Genomic DNA, 27,619 nt, shown 5'->3' with positions numbered 1-27,619 from the left:
TGGCTGTGTTTAAAACTCATTACAGGTCATTGACATGAATTTTAATGCAAAATCTCCTCCTTTCTGTATAAGATTATATAGACTACATATATAGATTGCACTTTATCACCGAAGTCAGCGATATTACATGACTAACATTACTGTTTACTGGATAAGCAGAAATTATATTGGCCTAAACTACTGAAGAATAGTTTTGTTTTTAAAGAAATCTATACATTTATTCAGGATTGATTCATTCAATTGATCAATAGACAATGTTGACAATAAAGACATTACTAAATATTTATATTTCAAACTAAACGCTGTTCTTTTGAACTTCCTATTTATGAAAGAATCCTGAAAAAGAAAATGTAACCGGTTTCCACAAAAATGTGAAGCAGTTTTCAACATTGATATTATAATAAATTTTTCTTGAGCATCAAATCAGCATATTATTTCTGAAGGATCATGTGACACTGAAGACTGGAGTAATGCTCAACATTCAGCTTTGATCAAAAGGAATACATTTTTAAATAGGCTATATTACAATAGAAAATCAGATTTTACTGATTAAATTCAAAAACTTTATTAACACTGAATGTGAAATATCGGCTGATTCCTCGTACCTAGACGCTTACACTTTAATACATTTAAAAAGTCAATGAAAAATACACTTATATTCAAGATACTTTATTCAAGAAAATTATATTCAACCCTCTCTCCAAAGCAAGTCTGAATTTCTTATTATTGAATTGAATTGAACCCAAATAAGTGCAGAACTATTTTTTGAAAAAAGAAAAGTGTCTCCGATCAGATAATTTGAGATATTTATTGTTATTTCCTCCTCTTCAGACGGACGTTCAGATAACGGCCAGTGTTCTGCACGCGTGTTTCCAGTGTTTTCGCTCTGCTCTTAATCAGAGAACATTTGGGTCAGTCTGATTTTACAGATGAGAGAGTCTGCCTGTTTCCCAGTGATCTCCAGAGAGAGAGAGAAAACTCATGTGCTCATAAAACATGTCACACTAGACTATATCACTGCAAAACACGTAAACAGCTCATCCTTAATGAAGATCGCTTTTCTTATTCAGTCAAAATATGGAAACAATCATTTAAAAGTTAAGAAAGTCACTCTTAAAAATAAAGGAATTGGCATTTATGGTTTTTATTCCACAAAAGGTTCTTAATAGTGGAAAAAGGTTCTTTAGATTATTAAAGGGGTGGTAAAATGCGCTTTTCACAAGATGTAAAATAAATCTCTGATGTCCCCAGAGTGTGTGTGAAGTTTTAGCACAAAATACCCCACAGATATTTTTATATATCATGTTAAAGTTGTCATTTTTTGATTGGTTTGCAAAAACGCACTGTTTTGTGCCTGGCCCTTTAAATGCCAATGAGCTGCTGCAGAGGGCGGGGTTTCAAGAGCTGGTGTGTGTTAGCAGCTGTGATTACCTCACACACACACACTAAAATGACAGAAACTGTTCTGCCTTTAATGTTAAAACGGAGTCAGACAAAGATGGAGAAACTCAAGAAGAAGTGACAACATGTAGAAGCAACAGGACGTCTCTGAATGGTTAGTTGATGGATTTATGTTGCTGATGTGGAGTTAACTATCTTCAATTAGCATATTCTGTCATGATAATCTATAAATCGCTCGTATAGGAACTGTTGTGAGATGCACACAGAGTGACTTTCTATTGCATGTGAAAAGATGGATGCTAAAGTTTGAGCTGACTCACAAATGTGCTCGACTACAACAACTCTTCCTCTTCTCAACATGGACTGTGTTCCCGGGGGCGGGGCTTATGTACATTTTAGGGTTGGTGATGTTATTTGGGGATCCAAAAAGTCCCAAAGTTCGCTACAAAAAAACCATTTTACACCCTTTAAATCCTCTAAATCCATTGGAGGATTTTGTTGAATTTGGAACAAGACTGTATAGACTTACCGGTATATAAAACACATACAGTAATCTGGGCCTTAAAGGGGTCCTGCTATGCTTTTTAACATTTTCAACTGTCTTTAGTGTGTAATGTAATGTTGTTCTTAAGTTTTCTTCTGGGAACGTCACAATATTCCTCATTTAAATAATTCCCACCCAAGGCATATGCTAAATAAAAGTACGAGACCTGGTTGAGTAATTTAGTATTGTGTTGAAACTGGCGGTTATGGTAAGGGGCGGGACATTTCCCAAACACGCTCGACCAATCACAACACAATGATCCAGCCGACCAATCAGAGCACATTGTGCTTTTCAGAAGGAGAGGCTTCATAAAGAGAGGAACCAGAGCCCGTCTACGGAGAGCCTGTTCACTCCCTATTAAGTCCTATTGTACCGAATTTTTGGTTGTAGTTCCACCAGAGTTCCACTGGGGGCGATCGCGCGAGTGCAAAATGAATGGGAGTCTATGGAGCTAGACTGCTAAATTTGTCTCTTTCACCCGATTGCCGTTGAGAAATCTCAGATTTGATTGTAGGTTTTGCAAGTTCAACATGGGTTATAGGTCGAAAGTTGAATTAACGAGTGCTTATGTCCTTTCGATTTCTTACGGATTGAGTTGTTGTTGCCCATAACACGCTAGCATTCTGCTAATGAACGCTGATTGGTCAGTGAAGGACTGGTTACGACCAGAGATACCGCTTGATGGCATCGTGGCATCCGAAGCGGGACCAGAATGTATTCTAGCAGAAACTCTTCTAGCACGTGTGTTTACCTGTGTCCGCTGTGTTGGCGATGCCTCGAGAGAAAAGAAAGTGCAGAGAGAGAAAGCACCAAAGTGACTGAAGGATTGCCGTAAGCAGTATCTCTGGTCGTACGATGTGTATGACGTCATTGACATTTCAAAAGACTTTTTAAAGCAAATAAGTGACTCTAAAAAATCGAACACCCAGCAATGTGCAATTTTTTTGTATCTCCTTTCGAATACAACATTCAAATTACTTGACAAAAAATGATATCCTGAGAAAAGTGGATTTTGAGGGGTATAGCTCCATAGACCTCCATTCATTCTGCACTCGTCCTGTAAGCGCCCTCATGTGGAATCAGAGTGGAACTGCAACCAGTTCAGAAGCCGGAAGTGTAGCGAGAGTGAACCTTCTCCCCTTATTAGACATTCTCTGGAGGAACTAAACAGAGCGTTACTGACAGACTGGGAAGAGAGGAGCCGCAACAATGGAGAATATGTGGAAAATAATGTTTTTTTGAACATTCAAGCATGAAAAACTTTTCTAGTAGAGCTCAAAAACAACATCAAAACTTTGAAAAGGGGCATAAGAGGTCACCTTTAATATCTTATACAACATTGATTTTCAGTGAAATGTATCTATGAACCGTTAGATATTTTATTGCAAAACTAGGGCGAAAATAGTTTATGCATTAACAGTTCTACATTGTTCAGGATGTGATAAGGAAAAGTCTTACTAGCAGACTTGTATCCCTGCTCCCGTACGGATCCGCAGGGCCGGTCGCTCTGGAAACATGCGTCACCAAAGCAGGAATTTATTCCACTGTCTCCAGATTTATGTATCTAATTAACTGTGTCTTCACGAAGACTGTTGCTGTACACAAGCACCGTAAGAATGTCTCTCAGGAGCGTTTCGCTGCTCAGATGTTGCTTTTTTAAGGTTAAGCTTGTTTCTTGTAAAATGCCGTATGAGAAAGACTAAAAACATTTGGTGTAGAGACAATTTTCACTCAGAAACTTTAAATATTACACATTATAAAGTACTAAACATGAAATTTTGAGGTAGAAAGACTGAAATAGTATTTTATTGCAAAACATCTCCAATTATCTTTATTTACATCTTCAAAAAAAAAAAAAAAAAAAAGTACAGTGCAACTGACAGTGTAGTTGTCATCCAGTAAGAGTGTAAAGCTGTACAATAAAGGTGGAGAGCATCTCAAAGGATTTAATGATAAATGTTTGAGTTCATATCTCTGACTTTTGATCAGACTTTAGGTGCAGAGTACAGATTGAGAAATAGTTTGAGCACTGAGGAAGGAGATGTGTGAGATTATAGGGACTTTTCCTCAGAAGAAACATCTGAGATGCAGGAGACTTTATAGCAAACATTTGCTCTCCGTTTAATCTCGTTCTGTTTCGGATAAACATGATGTATATTTATAGTCGCTTTTATCCAAAGTGACTTTGCATTCAATGTATACAGTCAATTTATCAGTTCATAATTCAGCATTCCCTGTGAATTGACCTTGGTGTTGCAAGCACAATGATCAACTATTTGAGCTATTATAAAATTCAATATGAAATCCATTTTGCAACCTATTTTACTTGCATAATGTGATGTATTTCTGAGTGAAACAGGATATTTAGTGATAAAAGAGAGGATAGCACTTGATTATATCTATTGGGAAAAGTAAGAATCATGAAAAGTGCATGTTATGGTATGAAGTAAATTAATAAATAAGGTGAATTTGGACCTTTAAAAGATCTCTATTTTATATCATACAAAATCCAATGGGAAAAAAAAAGACCAATGAGGTTCTATATAGAAGCTATATATTCTTATAGATAATTAAGAATTAATATATAATTCTATGTTCGAAGCCTTTATGCCAAAAATGTTCTATATAAGGAGAAATGTCTTATTCACTGTAAAAATATTTTAATTATTTGTAATCACAGCTTATTTTCCTTTGTCAAATCAACTTAGATAATTAATGTAGTTCAGATAACACAATATTTGGAGTTTCTATTGATTAAACCAATCTCCTTCATTGCATTAACTCAATTGTTTAATTTCAATGAACTCAAATTTTTAAGGCAACCAGCAACCGTTTTTAAGTTAAACCAACAATATTTTTTTTTACAGTGTATGGTTGCATAATACTATCATGTTTAACGGGTTATTTAAAAATATTTCTTGTGATAAAGTATGTTTATGAGCTGCTGATTTTAAAATAAAATCAATTAAAACGATCCCATGATAGGAACCCCTAAAAGTTTCTACACTGTAAAAAAATATATTTTCATGATTTATCACAACTTTTTATCTTTTGTCAAATCAACTTAGATAACTAATGTGTGAAGATAACAAACTATTTTGAGTTCCTGTTTATTAAACCATTCTTCTTCATTGTATTAACTCACATTTTTTAATTTCAACTAACTAAAAATTTTAAGGCAACAAGGTAACTTGCTTTTTTAAGTTAAACCAACATTTTTTTTTACAGTGTATATATGAAGTGCCTGACAGAAGCCTTCAAGTTTCTATATAGAACCTTTTCATAGAAAATAACCTTTTCAAGAGTGCCATAAAATAGTGATGATGAGGGCGGTTTTCCCATTCTCATTCACTCAGCGTGTTCAAGACAAGCAGAATCATGTTGTGTGTGTGTGTGTGTGTGTGTGTGTGTGTGTGTTTGTCAGGTATAAAACACATGAAGTCTTCTTTTGTCTGTCTGAGACCTGAGCTGCATCAAGAGGAGTGTGTTCTAACATGTGTGTGTCTCTGTCTGTGCAGGTGTTTGCCTTCGACCACTGCTTCTGGTCCATGGATGAGTCCAACATCCCGAAGTACGCCGGTGAGTCACTCTTCAACACGTCCACACAGAACCACTTTCCCCTCACTGTGCTGGGTCACACCTGCATAATAATTATGGATTATTTTTGGTATTGTAATATGGAAAGCCCTGGAAATAACATGCACACACGATGTGCCGTTCCCAGGATCTGAGAGAAGCAGCTTAGATCACACAAAGTCCTCATGCTGGTCCGGGCTAGTTTAGGCTTGGTACTGGTTATGCTGTGGTGTTCACTGACCATCTGATGCATATTTCACGCAAAACTGGAGATCAGACATAACACAGAAGACAAAGTTGAATATTTATTTCTGCTCAGTGTTGTTTTTGGTTATTGTCAGTGTCTGAATCCATCAAGTTAGGTCTCACTGCCAAAATAAAGCCTGGCTGACAAACTAATGACTTTCCAAACATGTTCTTACATGGATCTGGTTCTTTCATCTGTCAATCTTACAGTCTAATGGATATAAAGGTGTATTCATGAACCTGCTAATGGAGTGAGTGTGATATTGACTCACACAGACACACTGGTTATTAAAGTCTTTTAGGAAGGATAATGTGCAGTTACAGGGTTTTATACAGGCCTGTACAGACAGATTAATGATGGTTGCTTTGGGAAATTCCGATTTTTTTCTGCTTTTTCACAATTTTTTTTTTTTTTTTTTTTTTTTTAAAAAGAGGAGTAAAAAAATAATTATTATTTTTTATTGTATGATGTAAATTTTTCATATATTTTCATATATTATGAATGCATTTTGGCCAGTTACTTTACTTGCATGTGCAATATTATTTATATATTTTTTATTATTGTCTATTTGATAGGTGGCTTATTCATTTATTTTTTTTAATTATGTGAATATAAGTTTTTATTTGGGCATAGAAATTTCTCTAATGGGATTAATAAAGTTTAACCATATCTTACTTTAGTCGGTCACAGTGTTGTTTTAGTATTTATCCACTATTTTAGTTTTTATTCAAATTTTGAATTCGTTTTTATTTTAGTATTTTCAATTTCTTTGTTATTTAGGTTAATTTTTACTTGGCTTTTGTCTTCTTTTTTTAAATACTGCTATTTTACTAATTTAATTTATTCTATTGTTGACCATTTACAATAAGGTTACATTTGTTAATATTGGTAAACTACATTAGTTAGCGGACTTATAATGAAAAATATTTGTAAAGCATTTTTTAATCCTAGTTCATGTTATCAACATTCACTAATACATTATTAAAATAAATAAAAATTGTATCTTGATATTTAATGATTCTGAGCTAAACGAGGAACAGCTGTATTTGTATTAACTAATGTCAACAAAGATTAATAAATACTGTAACAAATGTATTGTTGGCTAATGTTAGTAAATGCATATATGCATAATGAGATGTTTCTAGTTTTAGTTCAGTGTTAGTTTTCATTGTAAGCATTCAGAGTTTGTCTTTATGGACTTTTCTAGTGAGATGAGGATGTTTAACATCAAAGTAAGTTTCTGCAACACATTCGGTTCGGCTATATGAATTCCCTCTCTATCTGTGATAAAAAGTAATTGCTTATTGCCCAATTACTCGTCACTTAAACAGGGTTAATGAGTTGTGACGATCAACAAAAGATCTCCAGTCTGAAGGGTTTCATGCATCAGATGTCCCACCGCTGTTCAGACACATTGTGTGACCCGAGCGTTTGAGTTCCTGTGCATGAACTGCACAAGCTGCATTGGTGCTCAGAAACAACAGGCGGTTTGTGCGGATGAAAGTGCTTCGTCTTTATTTAGCTCTGCACAGCTGGCTGATTCACCATGAATGTGGAGAACTGTGCATCTCGGCCTCACCAAAGCACGAACACGTCATGCGGCCCGTTTCCACATTCACACCGCTTATTTTGGAGGTTTTGTGGGAGGGCTCGAGGGATTTCTTTTGAGAGGAAAGGAAATGAGAATTGTGGAGATCCCTTTGTTGCTCAGCAGTGAATTGTTCCTTCTTGTACAGTATGGAGATCAGAGAGAGGAGATGTTGTTCGCATTTTAATGTAGTTTTCATGGTTTCATGTATTTGTCTTGTGGTTTCATGGTTTCATGTATTTGTCTTGTAGTTTTCATTTTCATGTATTTGTCTTGTGGTTTCATGTATTTGTCTTGTAGTTTTCATGGTTTCATGTATTTGTCTTGTAGTTTCATGTATTTGTCTTGTAGTTTTCATGGTTTCATGTTTGTCTTGTAGTTTTCATGGTTTCTTGTATTTGTCTTGTGGTTTCATGGTTTCATGTATTTGTCTTGTAGTTTTCATTTTCATGTATTTGTCTTGTGGTTTCATGGTTTCATGTATTTGTCTTGTAGTTTTCATTTTCATGTATTTGTCTTGTAGTTTTCATTTTCATGTATTTGTCTTGTGGTTTCATGGTTTCATGTATTTGTCTTGTAGTTTTCATGGTTTCATGTATTTGTCTTGTAGTTTTCATGGTTTCATGTATTTGTCTTGTAGTTTTCATTTTCATGTATTTGTCTTGTAGTTTTCATTTTCATGTATTTGTCTTGTGCTTTCATGGTTTCATGTATTTGTCTTGTAGTTTTCATGGTTTCATGTATTTGTCTTGTAGTTTTCATTTTCATGTATTTGTCTTGTAGTTTTCATTTTCATGTATTTGTCTTGTGGTTTCATGTATTTGTCTTGTAGTTTTCATGGTTTCATGTATTTGTCTTGTAGTTTTCATGGTTTCATGTATTTGTTTTGTGGTTTCATGTATTTGTCTTGTAGTTTTCATGGTTTCATGTATTTGTCTTGTGGTTTCATGGTTTCATGTATTTGTCTTGTAGTTTTCATGGTTTCATGTATTTGTCTTGTGGTTTCATGGTTTCATGTATTTGTCTTGTGGTTTCATGTATTTGTCTTGTAGTTTTCATGGTTTCATGTATTTGTCTTGTAGTTTTCATGGTTTCATGTATTTGTCTTGTGGTTTCATGGTTTCATGTATTTGTCTTGTAGTTTTCATGGTTTCATGTATTTGTCTTGTAGTTTTCATGGTTTCATGTATTTGTCTTGTGGTTTCATGGTTTCATGTATTTGTCTTGTAGTTTTCATGGTTTCATGTATTTGTCTTGTAGTTTTCATGGTTTCATGTATTTGTCTTGTGGTTTCATGGTTTCATGTATTTGTCTTGTGGTTTCATGTATTTGTCTTGTAGTTTTCATTTTCATGTATTTGTCTTGTAGTTTTCATGGTTTCATGTATTTGTCTTGTAGTTTTCATGGTTTCATGTGTTTGTCCGTAATGACAATTTGTACCGTAATTTCCGGAGTATAAGTCGCATCAGTGAAAAAAATGCATGAAGAGGAAAAAAACACATACAAGTCGCACTGGACTTTAAGTCGAAATTTAGAAATTCATTTCACAAAATCCAAGACCAAGAACAGACATTTAAAGACCACATGATATCAAAATTGCCCATATTTACTTTGTTTGCCTAAATTGATCGTTTTGTGGTGAACAATTCATCCATGCAAGTCAATCCACACAAAAACATTTTTTGGTTTCGTAATCTTTAATCAAAATCTGAAAATGCCCCTCCCCTCTGCATTGGAGGACCTTCCCTGATGACGAAGGTTTGACGGTTTTGTTGTCTTCTTAACATCCGTGACCATGCCCCTCCAACTGACAGTAGACAGGCTGAATGAAACACCTACTTTTCTAGATCCAATCAGGTGCTAGTTGGAAAAAAAGCCACGTCCACTATTTTTCCTCATTTAGTATTCCGTTTCTCTCGGAAATACGTCACAACACTGAGATAAAGTCGGTTGCAACTTCCGGTTCACGCAGACTTTAATCTGGAAAGGCAAGTTATTCAGCTCCACAATAGCACACAGAAAAACAGGCTGAATAGGTGTCCGGTATGTTAACGTAACACATTAACAGTTATTCAGCTACACAATAGCATAAAGAACATACCTAACATAAATTAACATGAGCCAGGGAGTCCAACAAGTTACCGGTAAACAAAGACCAAGCTCCCGCGATCTCATTCCACATGGAATACATTAAATCCTTCCTCTGTGTCGCTTCTGAACAACTCCGCCAACTATAGCGCCCTCTCCCGGCTGTAGACGGTAATGTTTTCTCTTGGTTCATCTCAGTCAGAATTAATTTTGATATATAAGTCGCACCTGACTATAAGTCGCAGGACCAGCCAAACTATGAAAATAAGTGCGACTTATAGTCCGGAAAATACGGTATTTGTCTTGTGGTTTTCATGGTTTCATGTGTTTATCTTGTGGTTTTCATGGTTTCATGTGTTTATCTTGTGGTTTTCATGGTTTCATTTGTTTATCTTGTAGGTCAGGAGGTCGTGTTCAAGTGCCTTGGGGAGGGAATACTTGAAAACGCATTTCAAGGATACAACGCCTGCATTTTTGCCTATGGACAAACAGGTACTGTTACAGAGAGAAACACTGAGGAAACAATATACGGTCTTTTGTAAGGGTGTGTTTTGTTGCTGATAGTGACATCCGTTTCATTGAAAGACATGAATAGATGCTCATTTATTGGCATGGGAGCAGTGGTAATTACCCTAGCTGCGAGACATTACTATAGTGTACAAACATGTTTCACACTATAAAATCACACAACAAGGAATTCACCTTTTCACATTGTTTTACGGTGGACTTATGAATCTCACAAAAACATGTCCAGGTCACATTTCATGCCAACATATTTTCATTTATCTTTTGGTGTATTTTTTTATGACAATTAAAGCACATTTTCACTTCTTCAAATTTGTACTATTCTCAGTTATCAATTTCTTTAATTTTTTTAAATAATTATTTCTAGTTAGTTCTAAGAAAATTCATAAAGTAAGAGTTATAAAGTAACAAGATTCAACCTGAATTTTCTTCTTTGTATTAACAAAAAAAAAAAAAAATATATATATATATATATATATATAAAATATAGATGTATTAAAGATCTGAAACATATTTATTTATATTGAATTGATCATTTTTATGTTAAGAAAAAATAAGTTAAAATTGATATTTTTCTACTTTTAGGAATAGAAAAATATTGAATCTTATTTTCTTATGACATAAATAATTATTTAAAAAAAAAATGCAAATTTCCTTTTGTTTCAGTTCTTTAAGATTTATTTCAGATTTTTAAATGATTTAATAAAGTATATACTTTTATTGTATTATTTTTAATTATCTTATCTTGACCAGGCACAACAGATGAAAATTATCTGTAATGAATAAACTGGCTGTTTTTTTTTTTTTTTTTTTTGTGCTGTTCAAATCTGTAAAAGCAGAATACATTGAATAATTGTCCAGTATGGCACATGGTCTGTGGGTAAACAACCACCTGATCTTTCGTCGTTCACGAACAGGAAGCTTCTGCGTTTCCAATCATACTCTTGTGTTGAATCACTCAGTGTCTGTCTTTCCTCTGCCTTCCTGTCCTAGTTCTCAGACCGGCGTTTTGTCCTCCAACACAAGCTTTACATGCGGGCTGACGTGTGCGAGCACGCCTGCTGGGTGAGAGAATGTCTTCTAACCTTTGAAACGTTGTGTTGGTGGTCTGGCAGGCTCTGGGAAGTCCTTCTCAATGATGGGCAACGGAGAGCAGCCGGGCCTGATCCCGAGACTCTGCTGCTCGCTGTTCGAGAGGGTCTCCAGAGAGCAGAACGAGGCCCATTCCTTCAAGGTGGAGGTCTCGTTCATGGAGATCTACAATGAAAAAGTGCGAGACCTGCTGGATCCCAAAGGGTGAGCAGATTCATAACACACAGGTGGAACCCGAAAAATATCTGGCATTTATTTCAGTAATTCAACTTAAAAGGTGAAACTAATATATTATATAGACTCATTACATGCGTCTAAGTGAGATTTCAAGCCTTAATTTGTTATAATTTTGATGATTATGGCTTACAGCTTATGAAAACCTTTTCACAATATTCTAATTTTGAATTTGGGGTTTCATAATCATCAAAATTATTACAAATAAAGGCCTGAAATATCTCACTTTGCATATAATGAGTCTATATAATAGATTAGTTTTACCTTTTAAGTTGAATTGCTGAAATAAATTAACTTTTTGCACGATATTCACATTGTTCGAGTTTCACCCGTACAGTGAGTTCACAAACGCTGAGTTCTCAGCTCTCCTCAAGTTCACACGGGTGTCGAGAATCACATTAACAGTCACTGATCCGCAGAAGCTGTCTTTAAATCTGCAGGGTGTGTGAAGGTTGTTCACAGTCATTGATCTATCACAGACACACACACACACGTCTGCACCATCTAGCGAGAGTTTACAGCGCTGGTTTTCACACTCAGATGTGCTGGTGCTTTCAGTTCACTTAAAGCACATCTCTTCCTATTTTATATGGCTTTACACAATTTCAATTATTTAAGTTTTTATTTTTTTATGCTACAGTTTTTATATCATACATTTTTGTGCTATATATAAATTTTTATTAATATAATTTAATTAGTAAATAATTTAATGTCCTATTTTTACAACTTTATGGCCTTATTTTCTTTTTTTAGATGTTTTTTTGTTACAATTTTATTCTTTATATTTTCAATTCTGTTTTTCATTTGTGCCTTTTTTAAATTAATAATTTTTACATTTTAAACATACATTACTTACATTTTTTTAATTGTTTTCTTATTTTGTGCTATATAATGTTTGTAATAATTAATAGTTATAATATAATTAGCCAATTATGTCATGTCCTGCTTTAAATGTTAAATTTTTTTTTTAGCTTAACTTTAAAAAATGTTTGTTTTAAAAATTTGTTATGTTATGCTTTACATCTTCTATTTTTATTTATTGTTTATTTAAATGTTTTGTCTTTAATTTTTTTTATTATGTTTTTCTCCTGTACTATTTACAGTATATTGTTTAAAATTTATAATTCCTAACAATTTTATTAGTAAATTATTTCTTGTCCTGTTTTTATGGCTAATTATGTCACTCTGGGTTCTTTTTTAACATTTTTCTTTACAATTTTATATTTTGCATTTTCAATTCAGATTTTTTTTGTGCCTTTTATAAATTATTATTATGTATTTTTTTATTTTTTATTAAATCTTTACATTTTATAATTTTCTCTTTTTGTTTAGTTATATATATAATTCAATGATATCTATCAATAATTAAATTAAATTATATTTATTAATAAATCGAATATATATATATATATATATATATATATATATATATATATATATATATATATATATATATATTTATTAATAAATTACATGCTCTTCTTGCGAAACACAGAAGATACTGTCAAGACGCTCAAACAAGAGGAAGATTGTGAATCGGCGTCTAAACATTAATAAAGGGCTAATGAAACACATTTCTTGTCTTCCTTGTGTACAGGAGCAGACAGTCTCTGAAGGTCCGGGAACATAAAGTCCTGGGTCCGTATGTGGACGGGCTCTCTCAGCTGGCTGTGATGAGCTTCGAGGTAAACATGATGTTTTCTCCTGAAATATTTCCTCAGGAGATTCATGAAAGTCTCAATTGTTTCAATGTTACATTAAAGTTTCAACTTAGTTTGAGGGGTTTCTCTCAAAAAAAAATTGTCTGTCCCTGGCAGTGTCATATAGGCTTTATTCAGACAGGCAAAGGTCCTTGTAGTTCGAACAGCAAGAAAAAAAAGTTAAATGACAGACCAAATCACATTAGAAATGTTTAATTTTCACTCTTTGCGCTTACACTGATCTATGGGACATTTGACAAAATTCCCAGTTTTAAAAAAAAAAGCTTTTTCTTGGTTATGCAAACATTCCATTTTAGAATTTTGCAAACATTACGAGAATGTTACTTTTCAATATTCTCTAAACATTCTCAAACAAGTAACATAAAAAAAACATTTCAGAAAAAACATTTTATGAGCAATGTATAAATAAAGTTTTTGTGCTAACATTATGAGAACATTATTATAGACCAGATCATTTTAAAGGAACGTTATATTAATGTTACTGGAAGAACGTTTGTTCATAACTATGAGAGAACTTTCCAGTTCTGAGAACGTTCCCTGTTGAAAAGATGTTTGCGGTTTCAAATTGATTTGTGTGTTTTCTCTCATTTGCCACTAACGCAGGACATCGAATCTCTGATGTCGGAGGGGAACAAATCCCGCACGGTAGCCGCCACCAACATGAACGAGGAGAGCAGTCGCTCGCACGCCGTCTTCAGCGTCATCGTCACGCAAACGCTCTACGACCTGCAGTCGGGGGTCGGTGCTTCACTCAATCACGGTTATCCTTTTGAAAATGTGCAGATAGTATATGGGAAATGAAGCTTCCGCTGTTTTTATTACAGTATATTTTGTCCCTAATGATAAACAAATTATTGAACAGTTTTGTTTATTTGTGACATGCAGCATAAATCATTGAGTCTTTCACATAGTGGGCAAAAGTGATGTTTGTTTTTAACCCTTAAACAGGCAAGAGTGGAAAATGATAAGCAAAATATTATTCCATGTAATTTTCTGTATCATCTGGACTTAAGTAAAACATATCCAAATTGAATTTTTTTATATATTTTGGATTTTATGACTCACGTTGCCTGATTAGGGTATAAAAAAAGGACCAAGTCATTATTCTGTTAACTGTTACTGCCACTGCATGATAAAACAACTATATCCTATACTTCACCTGATCTAATGTTGACAAATTATATATCATTCGATATATATGACCCTACAAGTTTGATTAAACCAGCAAAATATGAGGAAAATATTTAGTATTTTTTAAATATTTTAAATATGAGGGAAGAACAAAACACTAAACTTGATTAAGGTATTTATCTGACTAAATTATATGGCAAAAATGGCAAGCTACAGGTTTTATTTTACTCAAACAAATGCATGGAAAAACTAAAATCTCACAGGAAAAAGCATAGATTGACTACAACATAATCAGTTATTAATATTTGATAGGTTCTCTCTTGTTTTTGCATGTATTTCTTTGTATAAAAAAAATGATGTCGGCACAATTTGGCATGTTTCATCGCTTTATCACAAATAAAACAATTGACTCCAAGCACAATTAGCAATACGATTACAAAATCGTTAACAAATTTGTAATAATTTGAATAAAGAGTGAAGATTTCAATATTCCTGAGCATGACTTTTGGCCTCTACTGTATAAGAGATTGTCTTCATCTCTCATCGGTCACACAAACACGTCATTCATCCTAACTTCACTTCAGAACCCATAGTAGACTCACATCAGATTATCATTCTTAAATATGATTTAAATTATGTAGTAACTTTATTTGCAGTTCCTAATAAAGTTTTATAGTCAGTTAATGCGTGGCAAGTGTTCATTTTGGATCCTGATCTACACCAGACACACACGTTGGGCTGATTTAGGAAGTTGTTGATTGTAATAATCGCTTTTATGTCTGTGTTTGTGTGCGAACGCAGAATTCTGGAGAGAAAGTAAGCAAGATCAGTCTGGTTGATCTGGCCGGCAGCGAGCGCGTGTCCAAGACCGGAGCTGCTGGAGAGAGACTGAAGGAAGGAAGCAACATCAACAGGTAAGAACCTTTCAGAGGACATGTGGCACTTGCTTATAGTGATTGGAGAACCAATAATATGTCCACAGTTTGTATGCAGTCTGGGAACTTAAGCCAGGATGAAAGAATAAAAGATAATCTGCCGATAGGATCAACAAAACGAATAAAGCAGGCGTCTTTACAAACCTAGATGAATAAGAGCATCTTCAAATGGAGGATTAATAGATGCACAACGATGGATCCTCTGATTCAGGGTTTCCAAAACGGGGGTTTGTGAGGGAACTGCAAGGAGTGAGTTGATAGAAAAATTAATAATGATTTAAATCGTAAAAATGTCAAATTAAAATAACTAAAACATTTTTTTATAGAAAAATCTGAATAATAAATTTTTAAAAATGTAAATAATTTTTTTTCTTCATAAAATTGTAGAATAAAAATAAAAACTATCAAAATAAAACACTTAATAAGAATTTGTTAAATAATACAAATGTTGAATTAAAATAAATAATTAAAAATTAAAAACAAAGTAAAATACTAACTAAAAGATAATTAAATAATGACAAATTAAAATAAATAATTTAAATATAAACCACTTAAGAATTTAATAAATCTTAAAAATGGTGAACTAAAATAAATAATTGAAAAATAATAACAATTAAAATAAAATATTAACCAAACATTAATTAAATCATGAAATGTCACTTAAAAAAAAAAAAAAAAAACTGAGAAATACTAACTAAACATTTTTTTAAATAAAAAATGACCAATTAAAATAACAAATAAAACACTTAAGAATTTAATAAATCTTAAACATGGTGAATAAAAATAAATGATTAAAAAATAAAAATAATAACAATAACAAAACTAAGAATTTATAAATCATAAAAATATTGAATTAAAATTAACACCTGCATGTCATGTGACCACTATCCAACATGCAGAACCGAAAACATGCAAATGTCTCAGGGATACATCAATAAATATATTATCTCTTTTTTTGTTTGACAAATTTTTTTGAAAAAATAAAAAATTAAATCATATAAAAATCAGCTAACCATCCAGCTCTATTTCCGACCCTCGCTTTCACGAGTTAGTGATGTTCCTCTGGTGTGTGTCTCCAGGTCTCTGACGACGCTGGGCTGTGTGATCTCTGCTCTGGCTGATCAGTCTGCAGGGAAAGGCAAGAGCAAGTTTGTGCCGTACAGAGACTCAGTGCTGACGTGGCTGCTCAAGGTGAGTATGTCTGTCAGAGCTGCTCGTTCAACAGACACACAAGTCCAACTCACACGACACCTTTCCAGCTAAAAGCTAAAAACGGGAAAGTTCTTATGCGTTTTGGCCATTCATGTACACGTCAAGGGCACTTTGAGGGCCTGAAAACGCAAACTTTTGAAAGCGGCGGCTTTCAAAGTGCAGGTTTTTGCAAATGATATTGTTGTGGCAAAAATTCATCAAACAAACATCACTGCGTAAGAGACACTCAGAGTCAAACTATAAAATAGAAGTATTTATTCTTGGAAGAATAGGAGCAGTCTAATACACAGTTGTTACCCTGTGCAGAAGAGTGACACCCCCCCAGACAGACTGAACCACCTTTTATCTTAGTTTCAAGGCCTAATTTCCTCCCAGAGCCTTCCTCCCAGTAGTTTTCCATCCAGTAGTTTTCCATAGACAAGGAAGCCATAACACTAGTTTAGATGCGTCACTAGTTGGCCCACTAAGCCCCCCTTCATCAAATGGCCTTCTGACATCTAGGTCAGAGGTCCTTGTTCGTCTGTTCTCTGGAGTGTCTCCCCCTTCTGCCTCCCCAGGTACATAAACATAATCTTCTCTCACTACAAGTGAGAGACACACATGTGACATTCTTTGAATCATCCATATTTTACTAAAGATCAATGAATATCATAAAATTGCCACCACAATACCGTTATCATCTCCATGTAAACTGCAAAAACTCGAATTTGTGAAAACGCTGACGTCATGCGCATGTGTTTCTTTAAAACATTGACATCGCCAACTTTTACACATTTGTGACTACTTGTCTGTAGCTTCAAATTCAGAATACAGGTTTGTGACTATTGTCTGCGAATGCAAATTTCAACATTCAACTTCAGATTTTTATTTTACAGGTTTTCACATTGGAGTGTAAATGTTCACGTACAAATACGAATATTTATTGTACAAATTCTCAAATTCACATCTACGTGCTCTCAAGTTTTGCTACTCTTTTACTCCCATATGACAGCATTATACAATGTTTTTAGTCATTTGTCACGGATTCGTTGTCCCTCAAACTTCTAGAGCTTGCATTTCAGTAGTTTAACACATTTAAGTGTTTTAAGAGTGACGTTGATTACATAATTTGTGGTGTTTTATTGGTGTAAAGAGCTCTTTTAGCGCAATTTTCTTGTCCGGACTCTCTGATTTCTGGAATTTTCTGCACAGCATTATGGGTAATGTAGTTTTTCACCATGAATTCAGCTGTTAAACATGATTACTTTAAAAAATAAGTTGAAATAATGTGGGCTTACAGCTTCAACACTGTTATATATCATTGGCTGCACACATTAAGGCTGCCTTTAAAGGAACACGCCGACTTTTTGTGACTTTAGCTTATTCTCCGGATCCCCCAGAGTTAGATAAGTCCATACACACCCTTCTCATCTCCGTGCGTGCCGTAACTCTGTCTGACGCACCCACCGCTAGCCTAGCTTAGCACAAAGACTGGAGGTAAATGGCTCCAGCTAGCATACTGCTCCCAATACGTGACAAAATAACGCCAACATTTTCCTATTTACATGTTGTGATTTGTATAGTCTCAGCGTGTACAAATAACACGGTCACATGAGACACAGCCATCTTCTAACCGTATACACACTGGGAACTATATTCTCAGAAGCCGAAGCACTGCTACTTCTGCGGAGTGATTAGCTCAACACTGAGCGAACTCTCGTCTCCTCGCCACGGGGCTTCTCAGGCGCTGCGAGCAAGTCACTCCGCAGAAGTAAGTAGTGCTTCGGTGAATAAGCTAAAGTCCCAAAAAGTCGGCGTGTTCCTTTAAAGGTTTATAAGTTATTGTTAAAATCCTATTTCCCTATGGAGAAATTAATGGAGTTTTCTGCTTCTGCAGGACAATCTCGGTGGCAACAGTAAGACGGCCATGATCGCCACCATCAGCCCAGCCGCTGACAACTACGAGGAGACGCTGTCGACGCTGCGGTACGCCGACCGAGCGAAGAGAATCGTCAACCACGCCGTGGTCAACGAGGATCCCAACGCCCGCATCATCAGGGAGCTCCGGGAGGAGGTGGAGAAGCTGAAAGTGCAGCTCTCTCAGGCTGAGGTGAGCAGAGACTTATGGGAGAATCTCTGACACAGGGGTTTTCAATCTTTTAGATGCCATGCACCACCAAATATGATCATCCTTGTGCGAGGGACATCCATCCTAAAAATTAAAAGGCAGCTATATATTTTTTGCTTTAAAAAAATGTATATTATTAATGTGTAAAATATTATTTGGACAATATCTACAGTACTATACTATTAGCTACATTATTTATTTCATTTTTATTTATTTTAAATCGAATTGCTATTTATTTACTTAGGATGTATTCACACTAGGAAAGTCCGCTAGTTCACTTGCTTTGGTCCGGACCAAATACAATGTTGATTTTTTGTTTTTGTTTGGTACGGTTCGCTTTCACATTGCCCTTTTTGCAAGTGAACCAACATTTGTAAACATTCCACATGTGTGCTAAAGTCATCCATTCATTGGACAGACATTCTCAAGCAGGGAAAAGCAGGAAGTGCAAAAACAGGCAATTTATGGAGATCTTCCATAGTGCAATTTTTATTCTTTTACTGATTTGGTGTTATCAGCTACTAACGCAATATGAAGAAACTTATGAGCATCATATGATACTATGTCATCTATACAATGTTGTAATTAGGATTTTGCGAAGACGAAGATGTGCTGCAAGACGGTTCTGGCGGAGAACGCATGCTCTCCACTGATAAAGTTTAAACATTATTAAAAACAAGTCAGTATTAAAATAAGAACAAATACACAAATTACAAGCAGAGATGAATATGAAATATCAAAGTAACAAAGTATAATTCCGGTACAGAAATTAATAATTAAGCTTAAATGTAAAATGTAGATTAAATATATAGTTAAAAATTAAATATATAGTTTAATCTTTGTTAAAGATGATACATCTTTGTATACAGACAACAATAGGAATATTGAGTTTCTGCTCGGACTGAGAAAACATGACAAACATCTGGTTTATTTTTCAACTATGACATAACCGAGAGAATACTTGCAGATAATCTCTCTCTCTCTCTCTCTCTCTCTCTCTCTCTCTCTCTCTCTCTCTCTCTCTCTCTCTCTCTCTCTCTCTCTCTCTCTCTTTTTCAAAATTGTTTGAATGTGTAAATTGGCAGGACAAAACACTTTCAGTCTCTGATGGTAAAATTTAGTAGTTTAACTTTTTTTTTTTACACTGTTTCTCTAAACTTTTTCATGAACCCCTAGCATCAGTCTATAGTGAAACAGTCTATTTTTAATAATGATTTTTTGTTTTGTGCAAATTAAATGTGTACAGTATATATAATAGACAGTTTTACTGCATTCTCCGGCAACCTGTTTCCTCTCAATGCGTTCTGTAATTGCCTTCATGCCAAGGATGCCAGCGATACTGACTAAAACAAGATATCTTAGAAGGCATCATGATGCATGCCTTTGATACCTTAAAATGCTCCCTATGTAGACAGCTTCACTAGGTTTTAGAACAGAGCCGGTGTTAAACTCTTTGAGGAACTGGGTTATTATCGTCTACTACATTTGAGCTTATTTTATTTCAGCTAAATAGTTTGTTGAACTACTAAAATAATACTAACTAAAACTACAAAATATTAGTAAAAATATTAGTAAAATAACTAGTTTTTGTTTTTTAAATATATCTATATTGTTTTTATTGATACTTTAACCTTAAATTAAAAGTGAATTTGGAAAAATAAATTCTAAATATTAGTAAAAATTAAAATAGCATATCAATGATACTAAAATAACACTGATGGGGAGATGTTTAGACTCGTAACTTTGAATGATAACGTTTGTTATGTTGTATTTGTCAGTCTCTGAAGGCTCCCGAGCTGAAGGAGAAACTCCATGAGTCGGAGAAGCTCATTCAGGAGATGACGGTCACCTGGGAAGAGAAACTCCGGAAAACGGAGGAGATTGCACAGGTGACACACACACACACACACACACACACACACCCCTTACACTAAACCTACCGGTACTCATCACAGAAAACATTCTGCATTTTTGCTTTTTTTTTTTAAAAACATGGTTTATAAGTCGTCTTCCTCATAGGAACCAAAATGTCCCCACAAGCTCAAAAGCTACTACTATTACTATACTATTCTGGAATAACCAATGTAGGGATTACCAGGACCACACACACGCACCCATTTGCATGTCTCAATGTTCTCAGTGTGCAGCTGTGCAGAATGAAATATGCATACAAGTTTCGTGTTTCTCAATTTCTCTTAGAAAAGATATCTCAAATGAGTCAAGAATGATTTCATAAATAGTCAAATTCTCATCTAAATTTATGAGAAATATCTGAGACAAAGAGGATATTTAAATGAAACAAACCAAAGGACAGAGCACATCTGAGCGATAACAGTCTCACAGAACATGTGGGATTTGATTGACAGCTGTCATTGGTCTCTGCAGGATCGTCAGAAGCAGCTGGAGAGCATGGGAATCTCTCTGGAGTCATCAGGGATCAAGGTCGGAGAGGACAAATGCTTCCTGGTCAACCTGAACGCTGATCCTGCTCTTAATGAACTTCTGGTTTACTACCTGAAGGTACACTGATTGCACATTGAGATGTAATTAGTGAGGTTTGAATCTACTTTTGCTCATTCATTTCCATTGGACGCTTGCATGAGGGCTGCAAGGAATCCTGACACTCTTTTATTTTTAATGCATCTCAAGGGACACAAGGACTGAGTGACAATAAATAAATAAAAATGTAATGGACAAATTAATAGACATATTAAAAGGGGCTCTTTTTCTAAGTCTTGATTTAGTTTTTGGCCTCTACTAGAATACGTTTTCATTCTTAAATGTTCAATAAACACATTATTTCCCATATATTCTCCATTGTTGCAGCTCCTCTCTTCCTAGTCTGTCAGTAACACTCTATTTACTTCCTGTCTCTATTAAGCCCCGCCTTCTGAATAGCTCAATGTGCTCTGATTGGTCAGCTGGATCAGTGTGTTGTGATTGGTCAAGCTTCAAGCGTGTTTGAGAAATGTCCCGCCCCTTACCATAACCACGAGGCTCAACACACTACTAACTAACTCAACCAGGCCTCGTCATTTATTTAGCATATGCCTTGGGCGGGAATTATTTAAATGAGGAATATTATGACGTGTTTGTTCCCGGAAGAAAACTCAAGACTACAATGGAGGCGTTTCAGGAAGTTCAGAAACAGTGACACTGATATAGAGAATAACTCCCACTGTAGGGACTTTGTGCTTTGTAAATGATACATGATTAAATAGCAACATTACACACTAAAGAAAGATGTATGAAAGTAAAATTTCACTACACACTCTATGCAAAGCACGACTGCAATCAAAACATTTTTGCATCCATATTTCGATTCAATCTTCGCTAGGTCGAAGCGTAGCTGTCAGCGCTCAAGGTGCATCTCTGATGGAGACCTGTGAGAACAGCAGCCAGACCTCGACTGCACCAACAACAGGCCTTTGTCTGCCGCCTCCAGTCGGCTTGGCATACCAATGTGGAATTAGCATGTTAATGTGAAGGGAACAGTGCAGCTGTGGGCATAAACAACGTCCCCTGGAAGAGCAATGTTTGTGTAACTGAGCCCACATGTGTGAAAACACAGCCCTCTTTACTCCTTCCTTTGATGGTTGTCGAATAATGCGAAGACGATCTGGACGTGTGTTGTTTGTGGCAGGGTCACAATGCATTTGATGCCTTAAAATGCTCCCTATGTAGACAGCTTCTCTATGTTTCAGAAGTAACACGCCTTACAGGGAACTAGCCTGGTCCTACCAGACTCTTGTACATTTAATTTGTACAGAGAGTCTGGCCTCTCTCCATTGACAAGCGTTAACTTCCTTGAAGTTTAAAACTATTGGATCTGCCCAGAGTCACTCTGGATCTGCCATAACCAATCGCTAACGTTTGGTCGTGACGTATGACGACTCAAACTAGCGCACGACCTCAACGTCATCGTTCTCAGCCACTCCCTCTGTTCACTGATTGGGCCGGTAAAAAATTTACCGGAGAAAACCAAAGAATACACCACAAGCCCAGACGTAGTACTGAAGGAAAATGGAAATTGAGCGGAAGTACGTAGGAGGGCAGAGCCAGGCTTACAGGGAACAGGATTATCATCATAAACTACAGCTGTGGTGCTGTGTGAGATGTGTGAGTTCTTCTCTGTGTTCAGGATCACTCGCGTGTGGGTGCCGACACATCCCAGGACATCCAGCTGTTCGGCATCGGGATCCAGTCTGAGCACTGTGTGCTGGACATCACGACTGATGGAGACGTCACGCTCATGCCGCTGGAGAACGCCAGGTGAGACAAACCTGTGGAGCACACGTCCGGCTGCTTATTAGCATGACAAATGTTCTTCATTTGTATCGCCATAGTGTTTACATACAGAAGTACAGTTCAAACAACAACAAAAGAAATTAATGAAATGAAAATATATATATATATATGTTGTATGTGTGAAGAAAAAAAATATAGAGAATTATATTTTGCAGAAAGTATATCAAGCGTTTAAAAATGATATTTATATATTTTTACAATACATTAGGCTTTGCAAATGACATAATTAGATCTCCCTACACACTCAGACCACTTTTTTGTGTGTAATTTTCACTTTAATTGTAGTTATAGTATAATTGATGGGTGTTTTTTACTATATTTTTTCACTTAATTCATATTTTTATTTCAGTTTTAGCAATTCAGCTTACATTAAACTGAACGAAAATGAGAAATGTTGCCTAACTAATGTCTGTTATTATTTATATAAATTAATGTAAATGTTTTTAGTTTTAGTTCATGATAACAACACTGATTATTCTGAATGTTTTGTAATTTAAACTATATAAATATATATGCATTTTTTATGTTGTACTGTTTTTTTCTGTCATGTCGTTTGCAACTCTTCATGGGATGTTCATTCATTCCCTCATTACCCTTATATTGGCACCCTTACACAGCCATTACATATTTAAAACAGTAATATCCTATACTAAACCTAAACTAATCTTGACAAACTATATATCATTTGAAAGCTTACAATCTGTATTTGATTTTCAAAATAAATTACTGAGGAGCCGTAATTGATCAATTTGCAACAAGAATATTTTCATACTCCTATAAGGCGTGTTCAGACCTTTATTTTGAAATAGTGATGAACATGAAAAATCATGAAAGAATGGTAGAAACCTCAGTTTGTTTTCATGCTAAGAGTTCAAAAGATAGCATCCATTCAATTATTTTAGAAAAAAAGGTCTGAAAATGTTTTGAATATAAAGAAAAAAATGATAGATTCACCATTAGTGATGTGGCAGCGAGCTATAATGCACATACGTGTTCTTCTTGAGTTTCTTAGAGGTCGAATTCATTTCAAAATCTGCCAAACTTCCAATACTACTTCTGAATAGGATGTCTACTTCATAAATTGTATGAAAATTGTAAAAAATAATGGTTCAGATCACTCAAAGAAACAACATATGGAAATGGAGGCGCCCTTATATGGGCATTAATGTCAACTAGTGGAAAAGTTTGGTACTGCACCCAAACAAAATCTCACTGAAAGCTTATTTTTTTGACATATCAACCTAAAATTTGAAACACAACTTGTTCAGATTTTTTGGCTTTGATTTTTTTTGTGCATTTTTAGAGTCCACCAGGTTTTGAAAATATATATTTTATATAAAATATGAATAGTTACATTTTTAACATTGTACATTTTCATAAACTCAAACTTTTTTTCTGTTTAACTTTCTTAATTTATTTCACTTCTACAAAAATCTGCCAAATGTCTTCTTTAAAACAAGACCAATCTTACATCTATATTCGAGTTCGGAATGTGCATTTTCATGTCTATTTAAAAAAAAAGGGGGGGGGGGGGGGGGCGCTTAAGGGGTTAAAAAATCCAGGAACACAGTCTTGTGCCTTTGTCTTATTTATACTTTTTGTGTCCAATCAAATGTTGTGTTTCATTCTGATTGTGATGTTTTTTAACCTTATTTTCCTGCACAGGACGTGTGTGAACGGCACAATGCTGTACTCCAAGGTTCACCTGTGGCACGGGGATCGCATCCTGTGGGGAAACAACCACTTCTTCAGGTAAGCTGCAGATCTCCACGCGCAGGCGTCTCCTGTACATGTACGGCTTCATCAGAGTGAACGTGTCGTCCTCAGGATCAACCTGCCGAAGCGCAAGCGGCGCGACCGCTTAAAGGAGATGGAGAGGGACTGTTCCCGCGAGAGCTTCGTGGAGGCCGACGTGGAGACGGCCAGTGAGGCTTCGTCCGAGCAGGACTACAGCTACGAGTTTGCACAGATGGAGGTCATGATGAAAACTCTGGGGAACAACGGTACACGCTAGAGCCTTTACTACACAATACACACAGACATGCATGAGGCACACTGCTTCATTTATATGGAAAATAAAACACATCTATATTAAAGCAATAAGTGTTTAGAACAGCTAAGGGCCGTTGTTAGGCACAATGCCGAGCGGTTACTCCATAAAATATTCGTTTTAATATTTATTTTATTCCTAAAATTAACACCAGCAACAAAAAATATAACGTTATTAACACATGTATTCCTCCGCCAAGCAATGTAGTTCCAAAGAGGTTGCTAAGCAACACACGCAGCAACAAAGAATCACAAACGGCAGTTGCGCAGTAACACTAATGTAATGCGGTCACAGGTGTGTGTTTGTTGAGTAATTTACAACGGCTTTGAATGCGGCTCAACCAATCAGAATCGAGGACTGGAACTATCCGTTTTATAAATAACTATAACTAGATTAATTTTCCTGCTTGTATTCTCATTGCTAATTATTATGAAAATGCAATCAAAATAAATAGTAACTTATTTTTTAATAAACAATTATTTCAATTTAGCTGATTATCACATCTACTGTATACACCCCTATAACAAAATTAATTTACCTGCTTGTATTATCATTTCTCATTATTATGAAAATGCAATTAAATGAAATATTTTAAAATATATTATATATTAAAATAAAATATATATTTTTAATATATAAATAATTTAGTCCTGTCAAATCGATTAATCACGATTTATCGCATCTAACATAAAAGTTCATAAATATATTATATATATACACACACACACATACATATTAGAGCCGGGACTTTAACGCGTTAATTAAGATTAATTAATTACACAAAAAATAACGCGTTAAACATTTTTAAGGCATTTTAATCGCACTTATTTTTGCACCGCGGAACGTTTCTCACTGGATGAGTTTAGGCGGACCGATTATACTGGAGCACCAATAGCGTTCATAACTTCCATAGACAGTATATAAACGATAACTTCAGACAACAACAAACCACAGTGAACATGAACAAAGAAGCTGACGAGACCGCTTTGACCCCGTGGATGGGACATTTTGTTATAAAAAACGAACGGATGGAAGCGTCGATAAGAGCATGGTTGTGTGCAAGCTATGCAACAAGGAATTCGGAACGGCTATTGCTACACTTAATGGAAAAAATAGCACTGGTCTGCTGGACTTGGTTGAACAAAAATAAACAATATTTTGTTGCTTAAGCTTATGTATTCAGTCATTATTCAATGGTATACTAAAAATCCATGTGAAAAAAATTACTTCTCACTGTTCTCAGGTCAAATATTTATATGCAATTAAAATGCGATTAATTTCGATTAATTCATTACAAAGCCTCTAATTAATTAGATTAATTTTTTTAATCGAGTCCCGGCCCTAATACATATATATATATATATATATATATATATTTACAAACTTTAATGTTAGATTTATCGCGATTAATCGATTTAACAGCATTAAAATACTAAATAAAAAAACTAATTAAATAAAAATGTACCTGATTATCTTTTTGAGTACAAACAAGTGGAAAAAAATCTCCCAATGCAACACTTATATTTTCTGAATATATTATCTGAAAACAAACCCTAATATCTAGCTCAAGTAAATATATCTTGTTTTAAGGATGTTTAAGGTAGTGTTTCTTTCCTGGAGAAAGCCAGCCATTAATAGCAGTGTTATTTTAATATTATTTATATTGTATTATAGTAAGTATTGTACTGTATTGAATTAGTTTTTACTTTTTATACTTTCCCATTTCATTTTAATTTTAGTTTAAGTTTAAGTCATTTTATTATGTGCTTTTGCCATTTTTATTAGCTTTTAAAAAAATATATCTATTTATCTTTATTTTATTTTTAATTTTCCTCAAACGTATTTTATTTCAGTTAGTTGACGAGGCAATATTTCTAATTTCCGTTTAAGTTTTACATCGTTTACACTTTATTTTAAGGTGTCATTGTTACAGTGTAATTATATATTAAACTACTGAGTAATATTAAGCAACCTATGCATTTACATAGGGTAGAATTATGATTTGGTTTAGGGTTAGTTGCATGTAATTATGCATAATTTACTGTTATTACTATGGTAAGTACATGTAACATATGTAACAAGGACACTGTAAAATAAAGTGTTACCTTTACATCTAATATTTACGTTATGTTATGTTCATCACAGAAACCGTTGGTTGATAGTAACACTGATTTTTAGATGTATGAGAGTACAGAAAGCGTGTGTGTTTGTGTAAAGCTGTGTGGGCCGTGTCTCCACACACACAGACCCCATGCAGAACGTGGTGCAGGTGCTGGAGAAGCAGTATCTGGAGGAGAAGCGTCTGGCTCTGGAGGAGCAGCGTCTGATGTACGAGCGCGAGCTTCAGTCCCTGCGGCAGCGGCTCTCACCGGAGAAGGTGTCGCAACACCAGCGCTGCAGCAGCGACCGCCTGCCCTTCCCCACACACTCCACACACAACAAAGAGCGGCTGTGGACGGAGGAGAGGTGAGACCGCAGACTCGGCCTTTACACCTGGCCACTTCATGCGTTTTCTCAGATCGGATTTATCAAGTCAAGTCATCTTCATTTATATAGCGCTTTTAACAATGTAGATTGTTTCAAAGCTGCTTTACAGTGATAAACAGATAATTTAAGGTAACAGAGATTGTTTTGGCTTTATACAGGTTCTTGAATAAAGATATTTTCCAGCTAAAGTTAGTTTTTATTGATTCACTTCCACGATCATTAGTTATTAAGTTAGAGGCCGCTAAGAAGACATCGTTCTCTCTACACAGACTTTAAACGCGAACCTGTGAGAAACGCTGATGGCGCTAACGTGCGCATTAAGAATTAATAATATAGTTATGCGCATTTGAATATATGTGCCTTAACAAACTAC

The 27,619-nt window shown here is 35.1% G+C and overlaps 1 protein-coding gene across 8 annotated transcripts in view; it reads left to right on the top strand.

Moving 5' to 3' along the window:
* Positions 1 to 27,619, top strand: part of kif13a (kinesin family member 13A) — an 84,641-nt gene that overhangs the window by 24,078 nt on the left and 32,944 nt on the right. For 7 of the 8 annotated variants that reach the window (XM_079624963.1, XM_079624967.1, XM_079624962.1 and 4 more), the window contains exons 4-17: positions 5,464 to 5,524; positions 9,844 to 9,936; positions 11,085 to 11,265; positions 12,893 to 12,980; positions 13,620 to 13,754; positions 14,949 to 15,061; positions 16,162 to 16,273; positions 18,171 to 18,383; positions 20,180 to 20,290; positions 20,787 to 20,921; positions 22,543 to 22,673; positions 24,375 to 24,461; positions 24,537 to 24,712; positions 27,006 to 27,225. In XM_079624963.1, the coding sequence (XP_079481089.1) occupies positions 5,464 to 5,524; positions 9,844 to 9,936; positions 11,085 to 11,265; positions 12,893 to 12,980; positions 13,620 to 13,754; positions 14,949 to 15,061; positions 16,162 to 16,273; positions 18,171 to 18,383; positions 20,180 to 20,290; positions 20,787 to 20,921; positions 22,543 to 22,673; positions 24,375 to 24,461; positions 24,537 to 24,712; positions 27,006 to 27,225 (1,856 nt within the window). Of the gene's footprint in view, positions 1 to 5,463; positions 5,525 to 9,843; positions 9,937 to 11,084; positions 11,266 to 12,892; positions 12,981 to 13,619; positions 13,755 to 14,948; positions 15,062 to 16,161; positions 16,274 to 18,170; positions 18,384 to 20,179; positions 20,291 to 20,719; positions 20,922 to 22,542; positions 22,674 to 24,374; positions 24,462 to 24,536; positions 24,713 to 27,005; positions 27,226 to 27,619 lie in introns of those variants that run through there. The other variant, XM_079624966.1, reaches the window with a different exon arrangement.

This window comes from Phoxinus phoxinus (genome assembly GCF_949152265.1).
Source record: "Phoxinus phoxinus genome assembly, chromosome: 10".
Lineage (NCBI taxonomy): Eukaryota > Metazoa > Chordata > Actinopteri > Cypriniformes > Leuciscidae > Phoxinus > Phoxinus phoxinus.
This window is presented reverse-complemented; position numbering and strand designations above follow the sequence as displayed.